At 39.7% G+C, this 16,629-nt stretch overlaps 1 protein-coding gene across 4 annotated transcripts in view; it reads right to left on the minus strand.

Moving 5' to 3' along the window:
• Positions 1 to 460: 460 nt before the first annotated feature.
• The window catches only part of GALNT7 (polypeptide N-acetylgalactosaminyltransferase 7), a 61,929-nt gene continuing 45,760 nt past the window's right edge, over positions 461 to 16,629 (minus strand). For all 4 annotated transcript variants that reach the window (XM_042468410.1, XM_042468407.1, XM_042468408.1 and 1 more), the window contains 5 exons: positions 16,300 to 16,422; positions 14,890 to 15,108; positions 12,437 to 12,535; positions 5,541 to 5,669; positions 461 to 3,122 (listed from right to left, as the gene is read on the minus strand). In XM_042468410.1, coding sequence (XP_042324344.1) covers positions 2,985 to 3,122; positions 5,541 to 5,669; positions 12,437 to 12,535; positions 14,890 to 15,108; positions 16,300 to 16,422 — 708 coding nt within the window. In that variant the 3' untranslated portion in view covers positions 461 to 2,984. The remainder of the gene's footprint in view (positions 3,123 to 5,540; positions 5,670 to 12,436; positions 12,536 to 14,889; positions 15,109 to 16,299; positions 16,423 to 16,629) is intronic.

A 16,629-nucleotide genomic window follows, 5' to 3' on the forward strand; every position in this document is an offset into this window, starting at 1 on the left:
TTACCTATGGTTTGCATTTTCCCTACACCTGAATTACAGAATGCTTTCCCAACACACAACATGGGAAGAAAAAAATAAAATCTTAACAATCATATATGTATTATAGAATCATAGAGTTGGAAGAGACCACAAGGGCCATCCAGTCCAACCCCCTGCCATGCAGGAACTCTCAATCAAAGCATACCTGACAGATGGCCATCCAGCCTCTGCTTAAAGACCTCCAATATGACATCCCTTCAAGTACTGAAACAGGGCTATCATATCACCTCTTAACCTTCTCTTCTCCAGGCTAAACATCCCCAGCTCCCTTAGTCGTTCTTTATAGGGCATGGTTTCCAGACCCTTCACTATTTTAGTCGCCCTCCTTTGGACATGCTCCAGTTAAGATATATAGTATATCCTAAATGGTTCAATTTGATAAGAGACATAACTTGGGAAAAACAAACTTTTGGTACAAATATATAATAAACCCACATTTTAAAATTTATTTGCCTCACCTAAAAAAACAAGCAATCCAGAATTAAGATATACATAAGACCTCCAATTTATCCCTAGTAAAACTGTTGAAGATTTTTACAATCTTTACAGAAACATACAGTGTATCAAAATCTGCATAAATCAAATTTATAAAATGTGTAGAAATGCATAGTGATCAACTTACAAAGCAAGGATATGGGATCTACTTTTTTCAAAAGCAGGTTACAGTAGGAAAAAGTCATTGGGAGTAACAGCTTTATGTTCTCTTGTAAGATTTGGAGTGTAAAATTACAGATTCATATTCACACACAGTATTGGATTTTAATGCAATTGCACACAACATCCATTTAAAACATACACACCTGCACAATCTATGTGCAATCTTTCTCACTTATGCATAGTAATGTGATTAAATTAATATCTGTCACACAGAAAAGAAAATCAGGCTCTGTACACAAAACAGTAAATGTGCCCTACACCCTTAGTAACCATTTTTTCCAGTTTTTCCTCCTCTATTCCTAATTATGCACACCTTTTAAAGGAGGCCTGAAAAATGGCGTCAGAGAAGAAAATCCAAATTATACATATCTGGTCTTCTAACGACCAAAATTTGGCCTTATAACAAGTATTTCCATTACCCACTTTTACAAGTTGATATAACGATCGAAGAGTTTAAACACTGAAGCCAAGGTACATTTGCAATTTTATTCAGTTTACCTAGAAATTTAATTTTGAACTAACACTCCTTTAAAAAATCAATTTTATAGTTAGTTGAGTAGAATTTGGGAGTACCCAACTGTTCACTGAGACACAGTATCACAATAAGCCTACAGACATCTCTGTGGGATATCTACCCTCGAAGCTAGGATTAAGTGCTAAAGTAGATCTTTTTTTGAAATGACATTTCCCCCCAAATGGTTTGATTTTACTTTTAGTATAAAATTAAACATCTTAATAAGTTGATTTTCTTTTCATGTTATGGCACAAGGATAACAAAAATGTAAATGTCAAAATAAATTCCAAGGTTCAAACATCCTCTTAATTATTTGGAGGAAAAGAACATTTGAACAACCCTTCTTCACAAAATAAGCATTCTACCCATCTGCCCAATTCTAATCTATGGATCTCTATCTAATTGGCAATAATCCAGTAAATGATGTAATTGTAAAATAATTTTAAAGGTTTTGTAATATCTTCAGCCGACTTCTATTTATTATAATAAAAGTAAGAACAAAATCACTTTTACTCTGTCTGCATTGTGCAGATATAGACATATTTCAACTTGGACAGGCTTCATAAGGCATGATACAGCAGGGAAGTCAATGCTTTTATCTGTTTAGCTATAATATACAGTACTCGCTTCCACTGAATGTATCAGTGCTAAATTTCAGGTTCAGTTTGATACTCCAAAATAACTAGCCATTGTAAGGCTGTATCACACAAGTGGTTCATGGATTTAAGTGCTTCCCAGTATACTAAATGGAATCCTCTTTTAAAAGGTTCCAATGATATTTTAGCATTGTTATGCTGACCCGCACACAGCATTCCTAGTATGAATTGTGCCTCTCTTGGTTACCTCTGTTGGTGTGGAATAAGGAGTTCAACAGTTAGTGCTGGAAATTTGTGAAACTACAATGAGAGCATTACTAACCCATTCTGATCAAAAGGAGACACCCCAACATACCCATACTATGACAAATGCTTTTTTTTTTAACTAAGAAGGAAAAATTAAGACACTAAATATGCTGAAAATATACCATTCAAAAAAGCAGCATGACTGAAAGAAGGCCACTCTGGCAAAAAAAACCTGTGGCAGTGCTTGGTAAGATGTAAAATCAAAACAACATACAACAGGTTGATAATTTCATGTTACAGCAAAATCTGGTTATTCTAACCTTTTTTCAAGTGTGAGTGTTGAAGAAAAAAAGAACTGCCTGCAGAACCCTGAGTGTAATCCCAAAAAACAGCAAAGGCTTGGATCCAATTCCCCTGCTTGTGCACAAGTGGAAGGCACTTACACACATACGGGAAGTTGCCAATTCCCAGCCCTTTACACCAAACAGCCATTCCAAAAAAAGGTCCTTCAGGAGGGGCTTTTTGGGGCCAGGGCTGCCGCCAAAACTGGAAGCAGAAATACCTTCTTGTACGAGTGGAAGCAACCTCACGCTACTTCAGATCCAAGCCAGCACTTTTAACTTTGTTTCAATAAAACAGAAACAGAGTCAAAAGCACATTATATTATCAACTAAAATATTTTTTTATATAAAAGAACATCCTAAAACAAACAAAGAAGAGATGTAAACAACTATTAAAGTTTAAGGTAAGAGCAGTTTTTGTAAACATTAACTGCAGATGATAAATCTATCACAGTCCACCTATGTCCTTCATCCCAGTCAGGAGGTTCCAGGCTTCAGCTGTACAAAGTTAATAGTTTGCAGCAGTTTTCAGGCTATCTTCAGTTCTTAATCAAATTAATTTTCTCAGTAGGTAGATTCAGGATATTTTGTCTACACACTAAGGATATTGTTCATTTCCCAGTTTTGTGTTGCTTTATTGGAGTCACACTCTGAAATAAATACTTGGTGTAAAACCTCAGAACGGTCCAAACATTTTCCTGAAGTGATGTGCGTAAATCTATGTAGATTCTGGAAAGCAGAAGCAAAATAAAAATAAAACATTACTTCTTAATAGCAAACTCTTATTGTCTCAGTCTTCCTGAAACTATTGTTCTAATTTGTTGAGGTACCATTTCTAATTTTTGGATATATAAGGAGAATTAATATAAATGGTGTTGTAGAGAACCATGACAGCATGGCTCATCAGTAATCCTGTAGCCCAAGCTCCAAATAAATGTGAAATTAGTTGTGTGAGTGTGAAGCATCTCTCCCCTTTGCCTCTGGGGAAGGGGAACTCTTGGAGGACCTCTAGATAGTAGAAAAGCTAGAGTTGGCATTCTACTGGTCTTCCTGCCTTCCTGACTCCAAGCACAGAAAATTCAAAAACAAATGAATATTACAATAGGAAAAGGAGAAAGGAAGGCAGTGTTCTGTATGAACACAGGTTATTTTGGAAGAGAGGAAGTGATATTGTCTTCTTTCTTATGTGCCCCAGCAGCAAATAATGCACCATGTTTAGCTTTCAACGCCACTGATTTTTCATGGTGATTTTGTCACACCCACACCCTGTGGCCAAGCTGAGAAAAAGCTTTATCACTAAGACTTCAAAGCAAGCTTCCACAATAATTGTGCTATTGTACGTTACATAGTAAACATCCGTGGTGATTACTTATTCCCATACTTTTTAAAAACTCTTTCTAGATTCCACCTCTGCACTCACCTGTTTCTCAAACTACCTAATAAGCTAGTAGAAGACACAGGCCCTTATCACACATGAGAATGGAACTCAAATGCAGAGCCCGTTCGAAGGGGAAGCAGTCACCTGTCATCTACATCTAAATGTACCCTTCTGAGCACCGGAAGAAAATAGGGCAAAATTGCAGCACAGCATCATGGGAAATGTGGGACCTTGAAGATTTTGGGGGGAGGGTGTACCAGGACGGAAGCAAAGTTGCATTCCACATCAGACCAATTCGGAATGAACTCGAAGTGAGCTTGGAAGCAACTTCTGTGAATTTGCTTGTTACCAAATTCATCAAAATGAGGAGTCATTTTGGATTCACTGTGGAAGCGGCTTGGAACAACCCCACATAGAAAGCAATCACGTGTGATAATACATCACGTTATCACATGAATTCGCATCGTTGGACCTGCAGTCACATCGGATCAGAGCTGCAAAAACCCCTGTGTGATAAAGCCCAAAGACACAGCTGTGTTTGTCTGGATCAGGATCCAAAGAGTTCACAGAATCATGTACAGCGCGCTCGCGCCACCATACGCGGCCTTGAGCATACGCGCTCAAGCCGCGGGGTGCGCACGGCGGAAGGGGCGGTGTGTCCCATTCAATTGAATGGGTGTGCACGCCCGTTGCGCCACGCGCGTGCCCGCACCGCTGTGCACAAGCCCCATTGTTTCCAATGGGGCTCGAGCATAGGCGGAATTCGCCTTACGCGGAGGGATCCGGAACGGATCCCCCCGTGTAAGGCGAGGACAGACTGTAACTAAGATTAGTTGGTAGTATAAGCATTTGTAAACTAATCCTAAAGGCAAGGTAAAAATAGTCCCTTGACATGAATGTCTAGTTGTAACTGACTTTAGGGGGCGGTGCTCATCTCCGTTAATAAGCCGAAGAGCCAGTGTTGTTTGAAGACAAATCCAGTGGTCATGTGGCCAGCATAACGGCACTGAATGCTATTACCTTCCCACTGAAGTGATACCTATCTATCTACTTGAATTTGCATGCTTTCGAACTGCTAGGTTGGCAGAAGCTGGGACTAGTGACAGGCCTCAAATTGCTATCCTTCTGATCTTTCAAAAATCAGAATTAAGCCACCGCATTCCTCACGAACTAATCCTACTTTATCAGATTCACGAAGTGCTTCCTGCTGCTTTCCAAGATCATCTTATTTCTCCCTCTTTCTCTTTGTCTTTCAGTTTAGCCATCCTTTTTCTTTTGTATCTTTCTTTACTACATGCCCAGATCCTTCTGGCACCCGGTGCCTTACTTCCTTATGAGTAAGTTTATAAACCTCCTGAAATTCCCTTGTGAATGAGCTAAGTCCACAGATGGTGGAAAAAAGATTCTGCTCCTTCTATTTTCTTCCTGTTACTTTGAAGTTTTCAGATCATGGTACATTTTAAAGGAAACATTTAGTTTTTTTCAAGTGTTAACTGTACTGTAATTATTTAATTCCAGACTCATCTATGTGAATAAAATAAATTTCCCATGCAATAAAATAAACTGCAGCCAAAATGTTGTGTATGCTTTTATGCAGGGAGGGATAGCCACAGCTTTTATCAGAGTACTAGGAGTCCATAACCAAAAAAAGATTAAGAACAACTGCTTTATAATATACATTAAGGGTCAAGACTGTCTTGATGTCACAAATCAGAATTAACATCAAGACTTCCCTTGACTCCTAATCTTAAATGGAACTTGTGAGATACCTTGAAGTACTGCCATTCCTTGTATTCATTTAGATTGCAGTGTGTAATCATAACTTTTGATCCATCAGGTCCTTTAGTCAAGCACTGGTCATACTGCATGAGCTGGTTAGCTTCATTAATTCTGAACAGCTAGTATGAAAAATATCAAACAAAAATAACACATTAAACATACTTAATATTTTACACCAACAATTGCAATACTGCCAGTGTAATTCTATGCATGAAAACATTATTACCTGCAAGTAATATTAAAATTTGAGTATTCATCGTACGTTAAGAATTAAGTAGCACCATTTTACAGATATGTACTGGAAAAAAATAACATGTTAACTCTTTGCATTATAAAATTCAGACAAGCCATATGCAAGAAGTATTGAAACAGAATGACAGAACATTTCTGTAAAAACCAAAGTGTATGCTGAAACTTAAGTATAACCTGACAAAACAGTCATTGGGCAACACGTTGAAAGTAATTAATAATTAGAGTCTATTATGGGGGGTACCCCCATATATAATAGACTAAAATATATCTTTGACCATTTTATCCATCCCATTTATATCCCACAAACAGACACCAGTGAAAAGTCCTGACTGGAGATGAAATACAAACATCTGGAAGGCATCAGTTTGGGAAGGTGTTTGTTTCAAATTTTATAGAGATCACTGATCTAGAAGTGAACACTGTGAGTTGGACATGACTACACACAAGAAGCCTTGCGTAAGCCAGTATCTCACCTCTCAACAACTGCAACAGAAGTTCAAGACAAGCAAGTGCAGGTGGATATGGAGTACCAGTAGGTGGAATTAGAGGATGGGGATGCTCCCTTCAATTGCTTAATGTGGTATATAATCCACCTTGGATTTTAGGAGATGGAAGGCCCATTAAGATGTCCTATCAAGTGGCCAAGCTTTCCAGAAGCATTGCTAAAAGTGCACGCAAGCATTCTTTTAAGTTTGTAGATTCAGTATTTGCTTTCTCAATAGGAAAACAATGACTTTTTTACATTGCTATTTGTAGTATGTATCTTTTTGTATGGCTTCTGTAGTTTTCTAATCTACATTGTATTCTAAACTGCTGAACATCAATAACTACAATGTGTTTTGGACTCTATGAGACATATGCACCTTCAACAGATGTTAGTGCCAAAAATAGCATCTTGTAGCAGTAACAGAATTTGGATACATATCTCCTGGTTAAACAGCACCACTCTAATCATTCATTAATCCACCTGAATAAAATTAGAAGGGTCAGGGCTGCTGGTTTCTTTTCCTGCATTGCTACTGTGCATTAAAGGCATATTGTAGAAGAAACTGTGGTTCTCTGAGTGGTCATCTATGAACTCCCATAAATGCACAGCTGAAAACCTTCTAGAGTTGTTATGTAAGCATTTTGGCGATAGCCCCACTAACTCTCCATGCACTCTAATAACACACTTTTCACCTAAACTCTCAATTCCCTGGACTGCAAAGCAGTAGCCATGAAGCTTAGGAGAAGCAATCTACAATGAGGGAAGGAGGGGTGGAGTTTATGAGTTCACAGATGACCACTTGAACAACTAATTACAGGTAGGCAAGCTGTTCTTCTCTGTGGTCTCTGTGACTAACACATATGGACACTAGTAAGCTACTGACCATAGGAGAAGGGAGTGTCATGCCAAACAAGGAAAGGCACAGACCTCCCAAAGGCAGTTTTTGCCTCTGACCTTGTGTCCAGTGGTATTGCTGAGCTTGGTGACACCTGGTGTGCGTGAGGAAACTGCCTTGCTCTTCCCCTCCACACTCTCACAGACTGCTGCTGAGGCAACTATCACCCCCAAAAGCCTTCAGCGTCCAGCATGGCTGCAGCCTCCACACTAATTGTCAAGGCCACAAGACCTAGAATCACCGAGACCTCTTGAGCAAAACCTTCCTGGTGCGCAAGCATCTTAAGAGTTGGCATTTGAAGAATTTGGGTCTTTTCATTGGGAAGGAAGGCAGCTTCTGACCAAGAATCCAAGTACATCCATAAAAACCTTGTCCACCAAGATGGCTCCAGATAGGGTTTTTTGTGGTTCATTACAAGACCTGGAGTGTACCTGCAGACTGAGTGACCAAGCCATTCTCAACATCTGGTCTACAAAAGATTATCCATCATCAGTTGGGAACACATTACAGTACAAAGTTGGGTGGTTATATCTCAGGGTTGCACAGATAATTCTGAAGAGTCAGAGGTATGGTCTGAATCAGAAGAACCCTACTGTGAAACCAACCTATGAGGAAGGGTCTTAGAAGTAGTTAAAGGAGAAGCCTAGGCTGTAGAAAGACTGCTTTTGCACTTGTGATTGTGAATGGGTGGAGGTACTGAGACAGTAGCATGCTGAGAGTGGGTCTCATCTGCAGGCCATTTCTTAGGTGGAGACTTAAATCAACACTGAGGAGACCTAGAGCACCTTGGAACTGAAGGGGACTTAAGCAAAGGATGAGAAGCACATTGGTATCTACAAGATGGATCTCAAGCGTCATGCAAGGAATCTATAATCGCTCCATCTGAAACTGCCTCTCGTAGGAGCTAGTAGCCAGGAGCACTGTACATAACTAGAGTCCCAGCTGATTGAGTTCTTTAACACAGTTTGGGGCCAAAGGCCAGGCCCACAGGGGTTCTTTACACTGGTGTTTAGCAGGGGAAGCCCACAGTCTTGTTCAGTGCCTCCTTAAGACTTCTCAGTATGGACACTGAGGGACCTGCTGCAATCACCTGCAACACTTGTGGAATGTCTGTATTCTTGCCTAGACATGTGGGGAACTTCACCTGCACTAAGTGCAAGTTAGTGGCCCTCTTAGAAGCGAAAGTACAGCAGTTGGAGGCTCAGGTAGCTACACTTCAGCATCATAGGGAGCAAGAGGTTTTCTTGACCAGAACGGACCAGATGGTCCTGGATGGGAAACAAGCAGAGGACGTTGCTGAGGAGGAGGAGGTCACTTCACATACTACAGAAGTCACACACATAAGTAGGGGAAACCAGGGAACGTTCTGGGAGTTTGCAGCTACAGAATCAATTTGAACCTCTTTCTGTTATCAAGGATGATGAGGAACAGCAGCAGGGACAGACTTCAGGGACAGACCAGGGGATTCGGGGAGTACCACCAAAGTGAACAGCTGCTATTAAGCCTCGGAGGAGGCGTGTGGTCGTAGTGGGGGACTCCTTGCTGAGAGGTACTGAACCAGTGGTTTGTGGGCCTGACAAGATGTCTTGGGAGGTGTGCTGTCTCTCTGGGGCAAAGATCCATGATGTGACAGAGAGGTTGACAAGACTTGTCAAGCCTACTGACCATTATCCCTTTCTTTTGGTTCATGTGGGAACCAATGATACTGCTGTGCCTTCAGAATATCATAAGGGATTATGAAGCTTTGGGTAGGAAGTTGAAAAGGATGGATGCACAGATTGTCATTTCATCTCTTCTCCCAGTCAAAGGGCATGGTCCAGGAAGGGAAAAGAAAATAGCGGATGTTAACAACTGGATCCGTAGATGGTGCCACCAAGAACGGTTTGGATTCTTGGATCATGGATTGAGGTTCCATGAGGAAGGACTTCTGGCAAGAGATGAGGTTGCAGCTCACACCAGTTGGCAGAAAAGTTTTTGCCAATAGTCTCAAGAATTTGATTAGGAGGGCTTTAAACTGAGTTATGTGGTGGAGGGAGACAGTATTCTGGAAGGCAAAAAGGATGGAGAAAACAGCTGAACTGTCATAGAGGGAACAAGACAAACAGTGCAAGGACCCACCAGCGGGAGGAAAAAATGTTTGCACAGGCAGCAAGTAAAGGGAACACATGGTCTTAAATGTCTCTACATTAATGCACAGAGTTTGGGAAATAAGCAAGGTGAACCTGAACTCCTAGTACAACAAAGCCAATATGCTATAATAGGCACCACTGAAACCTGGTGGGATGAGTGTCATGATTGGAATGTAGGAATAGAGGGGTATAACCTTTCAAGAGAAATAGGCCAAACAGGAAAGAAGGAGGAATAGCCTTATATGTCAGGAAAGCCAGGTGGAGAGCATCTTGATAAAAATTAAAGGGGAGGGAAACAACAAGGATATTATTGTGGGAGTCTACTACAGACCCCCGAGTCAGACGGAGGAATTGGAAGATACCTTTCTAGAACAGATGACTACACACTCAGAAAGGAGAGATGTAGTAGTGATGGGGGACTTCAACTATTCTGATATTTGCTGGAAGTCAAACTCAGCTAAATCCTCAAGGTCTAGCAAATTCCTCACTTGCCTGGAAGACAATTTCATTGTCCAAAAGGTGGAAGCAGCAACAAGGGGGTCAGCTATTTTGGATCTGGTCTTAATCAACAGGGATGACCTAGTTAATGGAGTGCAAGTGGTGGGGTCCTTAGGTGGAAGTGACCATGTTCTCCTGGAGTTTGTTATACAATGGAAAGAAGCCAGGCATAGTCAGACACACATTCTAGATTTTAGGAGAGCGGATTTTAGTAAACTTAGAGAAATACTGGGGGTGATCCCATGGTCAGGAATACTAAAAGATAAGGGAGTTAAAGATGGATGGGAGTTTCTCAAAAGGGAGATACTGAAGGCACAATTTGAAACGGTTCCAATGAGGAAGAAAAATGGGAGGTGTCTCAAGGTACCAGGATGGATGAATAAGGAACTTTCATCTGAGCTCTTTTAAGCAGAACATGTATAAGAAATGGAGAAATGGGGAAATCACCAAAGAGGAATTCAAACAAATAGCAAGCACATGAGGGGGGTAGTCAGAAAAGCCAAAGCACAGAATAAATTCAGGCATGCTAGAGAGGTTAAGAACAATAAAAAGGGCTTTTTTGGATATGTCTGCAGCAAAAGGAAGAAAAAGGAAATGGTAGGGCCACTGTGTGGAGAAGATGGCAAAATGCTAACAGAAGACAGAGAAAAGGCAGAATTACTCAACACCTTCTTTGCCTCAGTCTTCTCAGAAAAGGAAAAGGTTGCTCAACCTGAGGATAATGGAGCAGAGGACAGAATAGGGGAATTTCAGCACAGAATAAGCAAAGAGATAGTGCAGGAATACCTTGTTAATCTAAATGAATATAATTCTCCAGGACCAGATGAATTACATCCAAGAGTATTAAAAGAACTGGCAAATGTAATATCAGAATCATTGGCAATAATCTTTGAAAACTCCTGGAGAACAGAAGTCTCAGAAGACAGGAGGAGGGCAAATGTTGTCCCAATCTTCAAAAAGGGAAAAAAAGAGGATCCCAACAATTATCGTCCAGTTAGTCTGACATCAATACCAGGAAAGATTGTAGAACAGATAATTAAACAGAGAGTCTGTGAACATCTAGAAGGCAATGCCATAATCACAAAGAGTCAACATGGTTTTTCAGAGAAACAAGTCGTGCCAGACAAATCCGATCTCTTTCTTTGATAAAATTACCAACTTGGTAGATGAAGGGAATGCTGTGGATATAATGACCAGTGGGGTCCCACAGGGCCCTGTCCTGGGCCCAGTGCTATTCAACATCTTTATCAATGACTTGGATGACAGAATTGGCGGCATACTCATAAAATTTGCAGATGACACCAAATTAGGAGGAATAGCTAATACCCCAGAGGATAGGACCAAAATTCAAAATGACATGAATAGACTAGAAAGCTGGGCCAAAGCTAACAAAATGAAATTCAACATGGAGAAATGTACGATACTGCACTTAGGGCAAAAAAATGAAATACACAGATATAGGATGGGCGACACCTGGCTGAATGAAACTACGTATGAAAGGGATCTGGGAGTCCAAGTAGACCACAAGTTGAACATAAGTCAACAGTGTGACATGGCAGCTAAAAAGGCCAATGTAATTTTAGGCTGCATCAATAAAAGTATAGTGTCTAGATCAAGAGAAGTAATAGTGCCACTCTATTCTACTTTGGTCAGACCCCACCTGGAATATTGTGTCCAGTTCTAGACACCACCATTTAAAAAGGATGTGGAGAAACTGGAGCATGTCCAAGGGAGAGCAACTAAAATGGTGAAGGGTCTGGAAGCCATGCCCTATGAGGAACGACTAAAGGAGCTGGGGATGTTCAGCCTGGAGAAGGTTAAGAAGTGATATGATAGCCCCGTTTAAATATTTGAAAGGATGTCATATTGAGGAGGGAGCGAGCTTGTTTTCTGCTACTCCAGGAGAAAAGGACCCAGAAAAGGACTAGGACCCGGAGCAATGGATGCAAGCTACAGCAAAAGAGATTCCACCTCAACATTAGGAAGAAGTTCCTGACAGTAAGAGCTGTCCGACAGTGGAACACACTCCCTTGGACTGTAGTGGAATCTCCCTCCTTGGAGGTCTTTAAATAGAGGCCGGATGGCCATCTGTTGGGGATGCTTTGATTTGGATTTCCTGCATGGCATGGGGTTGGACTGGATGGCCCTTGCAGTCTCTTCCAACTCTATTATTCTATGTATGAATCATCTCAATGGACATATAAATACACATAAAGACCTTCTTGAAGGTCTTTAAACAAATATCTCAGCAGTGTTGTAGTTGTCTATACTAGCATGGTAGTGGGCTGAACCAATTATTCTCTGAATACCTTCAACTCTATTGTTAACCACAGTATTTCCTTACTAGGAGTATTTCCTTACTACATTGTTAACCACAGTATTTCCTTACTAGGAGTATTTCAAAACAAGCCATGTTTAGCAATAAGACATAAGGTCACAGTAACTTCAGTATTAGTGTGACAAGGCTGGTAGCCCAGCTCCCAGTGCTCTGAGTTGACTTGGGGAATGGGGAAAGAAGTTATGCTTCAATCAATTTAACACTATTTCTGGTAATACAGAATTCACAGGGGAATGTTCTTTTGGCATTCCTTCTAATACAAAACATCTTGCTTTGGGATTACTTACTTGATTTCCTCCCATTCTATGGCATGGTCCAAGTTCCACGAAGCCCCCATTGGTATGCCCCATACTATCTATGCAGTAAGCAGTTTCAAAGCCTCTAATCTGAAACACATTTACAGTTTATATTTTAGCTAAATATTTCAAAATATAATTAGAAAGAAAAATAAATAGTGTTATGAGAAAATGAAACATTCAGAGGTTTCTGAATCAACACAAACAGGTTACTCTACTGGTGACATACAAAGAGGTATACAAAATATCAAGGATTATTTTAAAGAGGCAAAATAAAATCTTAATGCCCCTTATAATAAATTAACATCATGGTCCCCTTTTTTCTATAATCTGAAGAAATGTTTAGTAGAATTTACAAAAAACAAACAAACAGAAAACAACCTTGTGAACCCTGATCACTTGCAACTTAATTCAAAAGCTAAGAAAACACTAAATTCTGTCAGATTTATGTTCCTGCTTTCCACAGTGAAATGAAATGGGGCTAATTGCAACAGAGTATCATAACTCACATGATTTTATACCTAAAGTGTCCATCAAGCCATGTAGGAAAACCAAGAAAAAAAGTAAAATCATGCAACGTTTAAAGAGAAATACTTCAAATATGCTGCAACATGATGGCCTTGACTGATACATTTTTTTTAAAATAGAAAGCATTTACAGCACAGTGTAAGATAAAGGACAACAAAGGAATTTTTAACTTTCTTTTTTACTATGTACTTTGGCTCACCTTTCCCCCTAAACATATGTTTTACCCTTGCAAGGATGCCTCTTGCTACCCTTTATTTTGATATAGTGCAACTCAGGCAATATATTAACCTAGTCAGAGGTCTGGGCATGAATCATCATGCTATATATTGGTGAATGCCACACAGCTTCTAAATTTTGTAGACTTGCAATTCTATGATGACAGGCAGGACAAATATTTCAATAAAATCCAAGTTGATAATCTGGAAAAATAAAACAGAGGTGTAACACCACATCCTTTTATGGGCTGCCAATAATATGAGCAATGAATATAGTGGCAATGTTTTCTTTCTTTGACCGCTTTCCTTTATAACTACAGTAATTAGCATAGTAACTTCTGTGGAAGCTTATTAGTTGATCAAGTTTAGGAAAAATGGGCTCAAAATGCACAAACAAGAAACATGTGGGAAACAGCATTCCCATAGTTTTCTGCTGTGCAAGTTGCGTATGTGTGCCTATTCACACACCTGAACAGCAATCTTAACTAATGTTTGATAGTAAGTGCTTTATCACACCAGCCCCTTTCTCGCTGTAATCACAGGGAATTTTTTTTTAAATGGCAATGTACTGCTTTTATTGCTGCTTTTACTGCATTGCAATTCTTTTGTGTGATGGGGGGGGCGCTCCTGCCCTCACTGCACTCCCTTCCCAGCCTCTCCCTTAACTCCGCTCTCCCTTGCTCCCCCGCATTTCTTTGTTTTTTGGGTTTTTTCCCAATGTTTGTTGTGCAATTTCGGAGCTCTGCAGCTCTGATTTAATGTTTTAATCTTTTTAAAAATTTCCTTGAGGCTCCAGAATTGCATGAAAACCTAAGGGGGAAAAGATTAAAAATAGCAAGGGTGAGGAGGGGACAGTGATACCGTGTGACTTCCAATTGCGTTAAAGTCCTGGGAATGGTTTTTTGTGCCTGGTACATCACACAATTGTCAGTTCATAGATGCGTTTCCCCATAAACGAAAAGGGAAGGCTGGGGGACAGGGCAGCTACAGGAGGGAAGTGGCGTCGTGCAATCAGTGTAGCTGATGCCGCTTCCCTCCTAATTAAATAGTGGTTTAAAACCTGTGTGTGATAAAGCACAATTAATTAGCTCCAAACAAATGTGATGCTAATGCAGTTGTAACTGGCAAAATCCACATCCGATTTGTAATTTTAAGTGTTATGTGGAAGCAATGCTAGAGATTTTACCAATTCTAGTATGAAAACTTGCAGTGATTTTGGACCAGTGTTTTTGAAGTTTTTATTTAGATTCAGAAGGCTTGAACTCTCAAAAGGAAGAATACACACTAGGGGTTCACCTGAACTGATTGAAAAGCCCCCGATTTTGTTCCTGTTCTTTACCATTTTATACTGGGTTAAAATAAACCAAACTGGAGAGCTGGTATAAAAAGTCTCTCATCATAACAGCAGCTGCCAGAAAATATTCTGGTATAATGAAAGCATGTTCGGGTCTCCAAAATAAAATTAAAAACAACAGGAACAAAATATGGAATATATTGGTCTTTTTCTTAGGTGCCCTAAGGTTAATAAATATTGACTTTAATACTGTCTCTTAACTTGCTACCATAAGCATAAAAGTGTAAAAGAAAGGCCTATGATCCATCCCAGGTCATTCTGAAATATAGGCTTACATTAAACACACACACACACACACACACACACACACACACACACACACATTCCTGCCAAAGTATTATACCTACCTCTCCCCATTCCACATTTTTAGGTGGTAAAGGATAGTGAGAAGTTATATCATAAGCTATCTCCTCCATAAACCACTTGAAACTTTTACATCTGTGATCTTCACGAAATTTCTTTAGGTCAGAAATATCACCGTAGGCTAGTGCTTTTGTTTCAGGACGGCTAGCGTAGAAGTAATCTTTGTATTCATCCCACCAGACCTCCACAACTCGGACATAATTCTATGGGGGGGGGGGGACACATACAACATTAACATGTGGATTTTATAAACAAACAAACAAAAAAAAGATAAATATCTTACTTTAACAACATTGTGTTTGTGTCCTCAACTATCCATTGAGTTGAGTAATGTTTGGAAGGAAAAAGATTGTTAGTATTCACCATGCAATTATATTTTATTGTCTTTAATTCAATAATATGCTATTATTAAAACTGATTTCAGAGATAAAACTGCTTTAAGTAACATCTAATTGGAGTGGCTCACATCTAATTAAACACTGCAAAAGTTACATTTTAAATTGGGAGATGAAGAATATTGACAAGACAACTGAATTACCAACTGATGTAGTGATTAGTGAGTGTCTCTGCAGTCTAGCGCTCAGAATAGCTATTTCAAAAACCAACATGTTAGTTGTTGTATGCCTTCAAGTCATTTCCATGACAAGCCTACCACAGGGCTTCCCCGGAAAGACTCCTCTGAATGGAGATTTCAAGCCTTTGTCTCCAGACTCATAGTCCAACGCTCAAACCATAAAACCACTCTGTGTTAACTGATTTCTTTTAATTTTAATAATTATCTACTGCCTTTTCCACTTTATTTAAAACATTATGAGTGTATTAAATTTTAGCTGTTTTCAAATGTTTAAAAATAAAAAATGCCACCAAATGCCCTATCCCCAAATAATCATCCAAAGTAATTAGTTAAATGCTATTCGTAATACTAAAAATCTAACAACATTAGGAGCCATAACTTTTCCAAAATAAAAGTGGTAATCCCTCATTACCTTCAAAAACTAATGCAGTGCTGTTACTTGAAATGTGTTATTTTCACGCTCTGCTGCAGTCACACATATATTCATATTGCAACTACAATATGATTTTTTTATGAGAGCCAGCATGGCATTGTGGTTTCAGTAGTGGACTGCGACTCTGGAGACCAGGGTTCAATTCTCTGCTCTGCCTTGAAACTCACTGGATGACCTTGGGCAAGTCACATGCTTTCAGCCTCTGGGAAAGGCAATGGCAAACCTCCTCTGAACAAATCTTGCCAAGAAAACCCAGTGATTGTTTTTTTGCTTTTTGCCTCACTTTAAGGTTGCTGCAAGTGGGAAATGATGTGAGGGCACATAACAGAAACATGATTTTTAATTTAATAATGAAATGCTAACAGTGTTTTAAAGATACAAATTCACCTTTAGAGTAGGAGATGATCCAACATATGCTGGAGGTGGATTCCCTTGCCATCCCTGGAGTCGATAAATGTGTCCAACACGAGAACAAGGGACAAATAGCAGTTTCCCTCCACATTGCCAAATCTAAAAGTTTAAATGAAATGAATTAAAGCAAACAAGTAAAAGAGGCATGACAATTACAAGCTGATTTGAAATGTCAGAAAATAGTTGTACTATACCAAACTGCACACATTCCATGTCAGGGTTAGTCATTATTACTTTGCAGCACTTTCATTTTCCCTGTCAGGATATCAAACCCGAACATTGTCCTACAGCTAAATGCTCTTACAT

The sequence above is a fragment of the Sceloporus undulatus genome, chromosome 5 (assembly GCF_019175285.1).
Source record: "Sceloporus undulatus isolate JIND9_A2432 ecotype Alabama chromosome 5, SceUnd_v1.1, whole genome shotgun sequence".
Classification (NCBI taxonomy): domain Eukaryota; kingdom Metazoa; phylum Chordata; class Lepidosauria; order Squamata; family Phrynosomatidae; genus Sceloporus; species Sceloporus undulatus.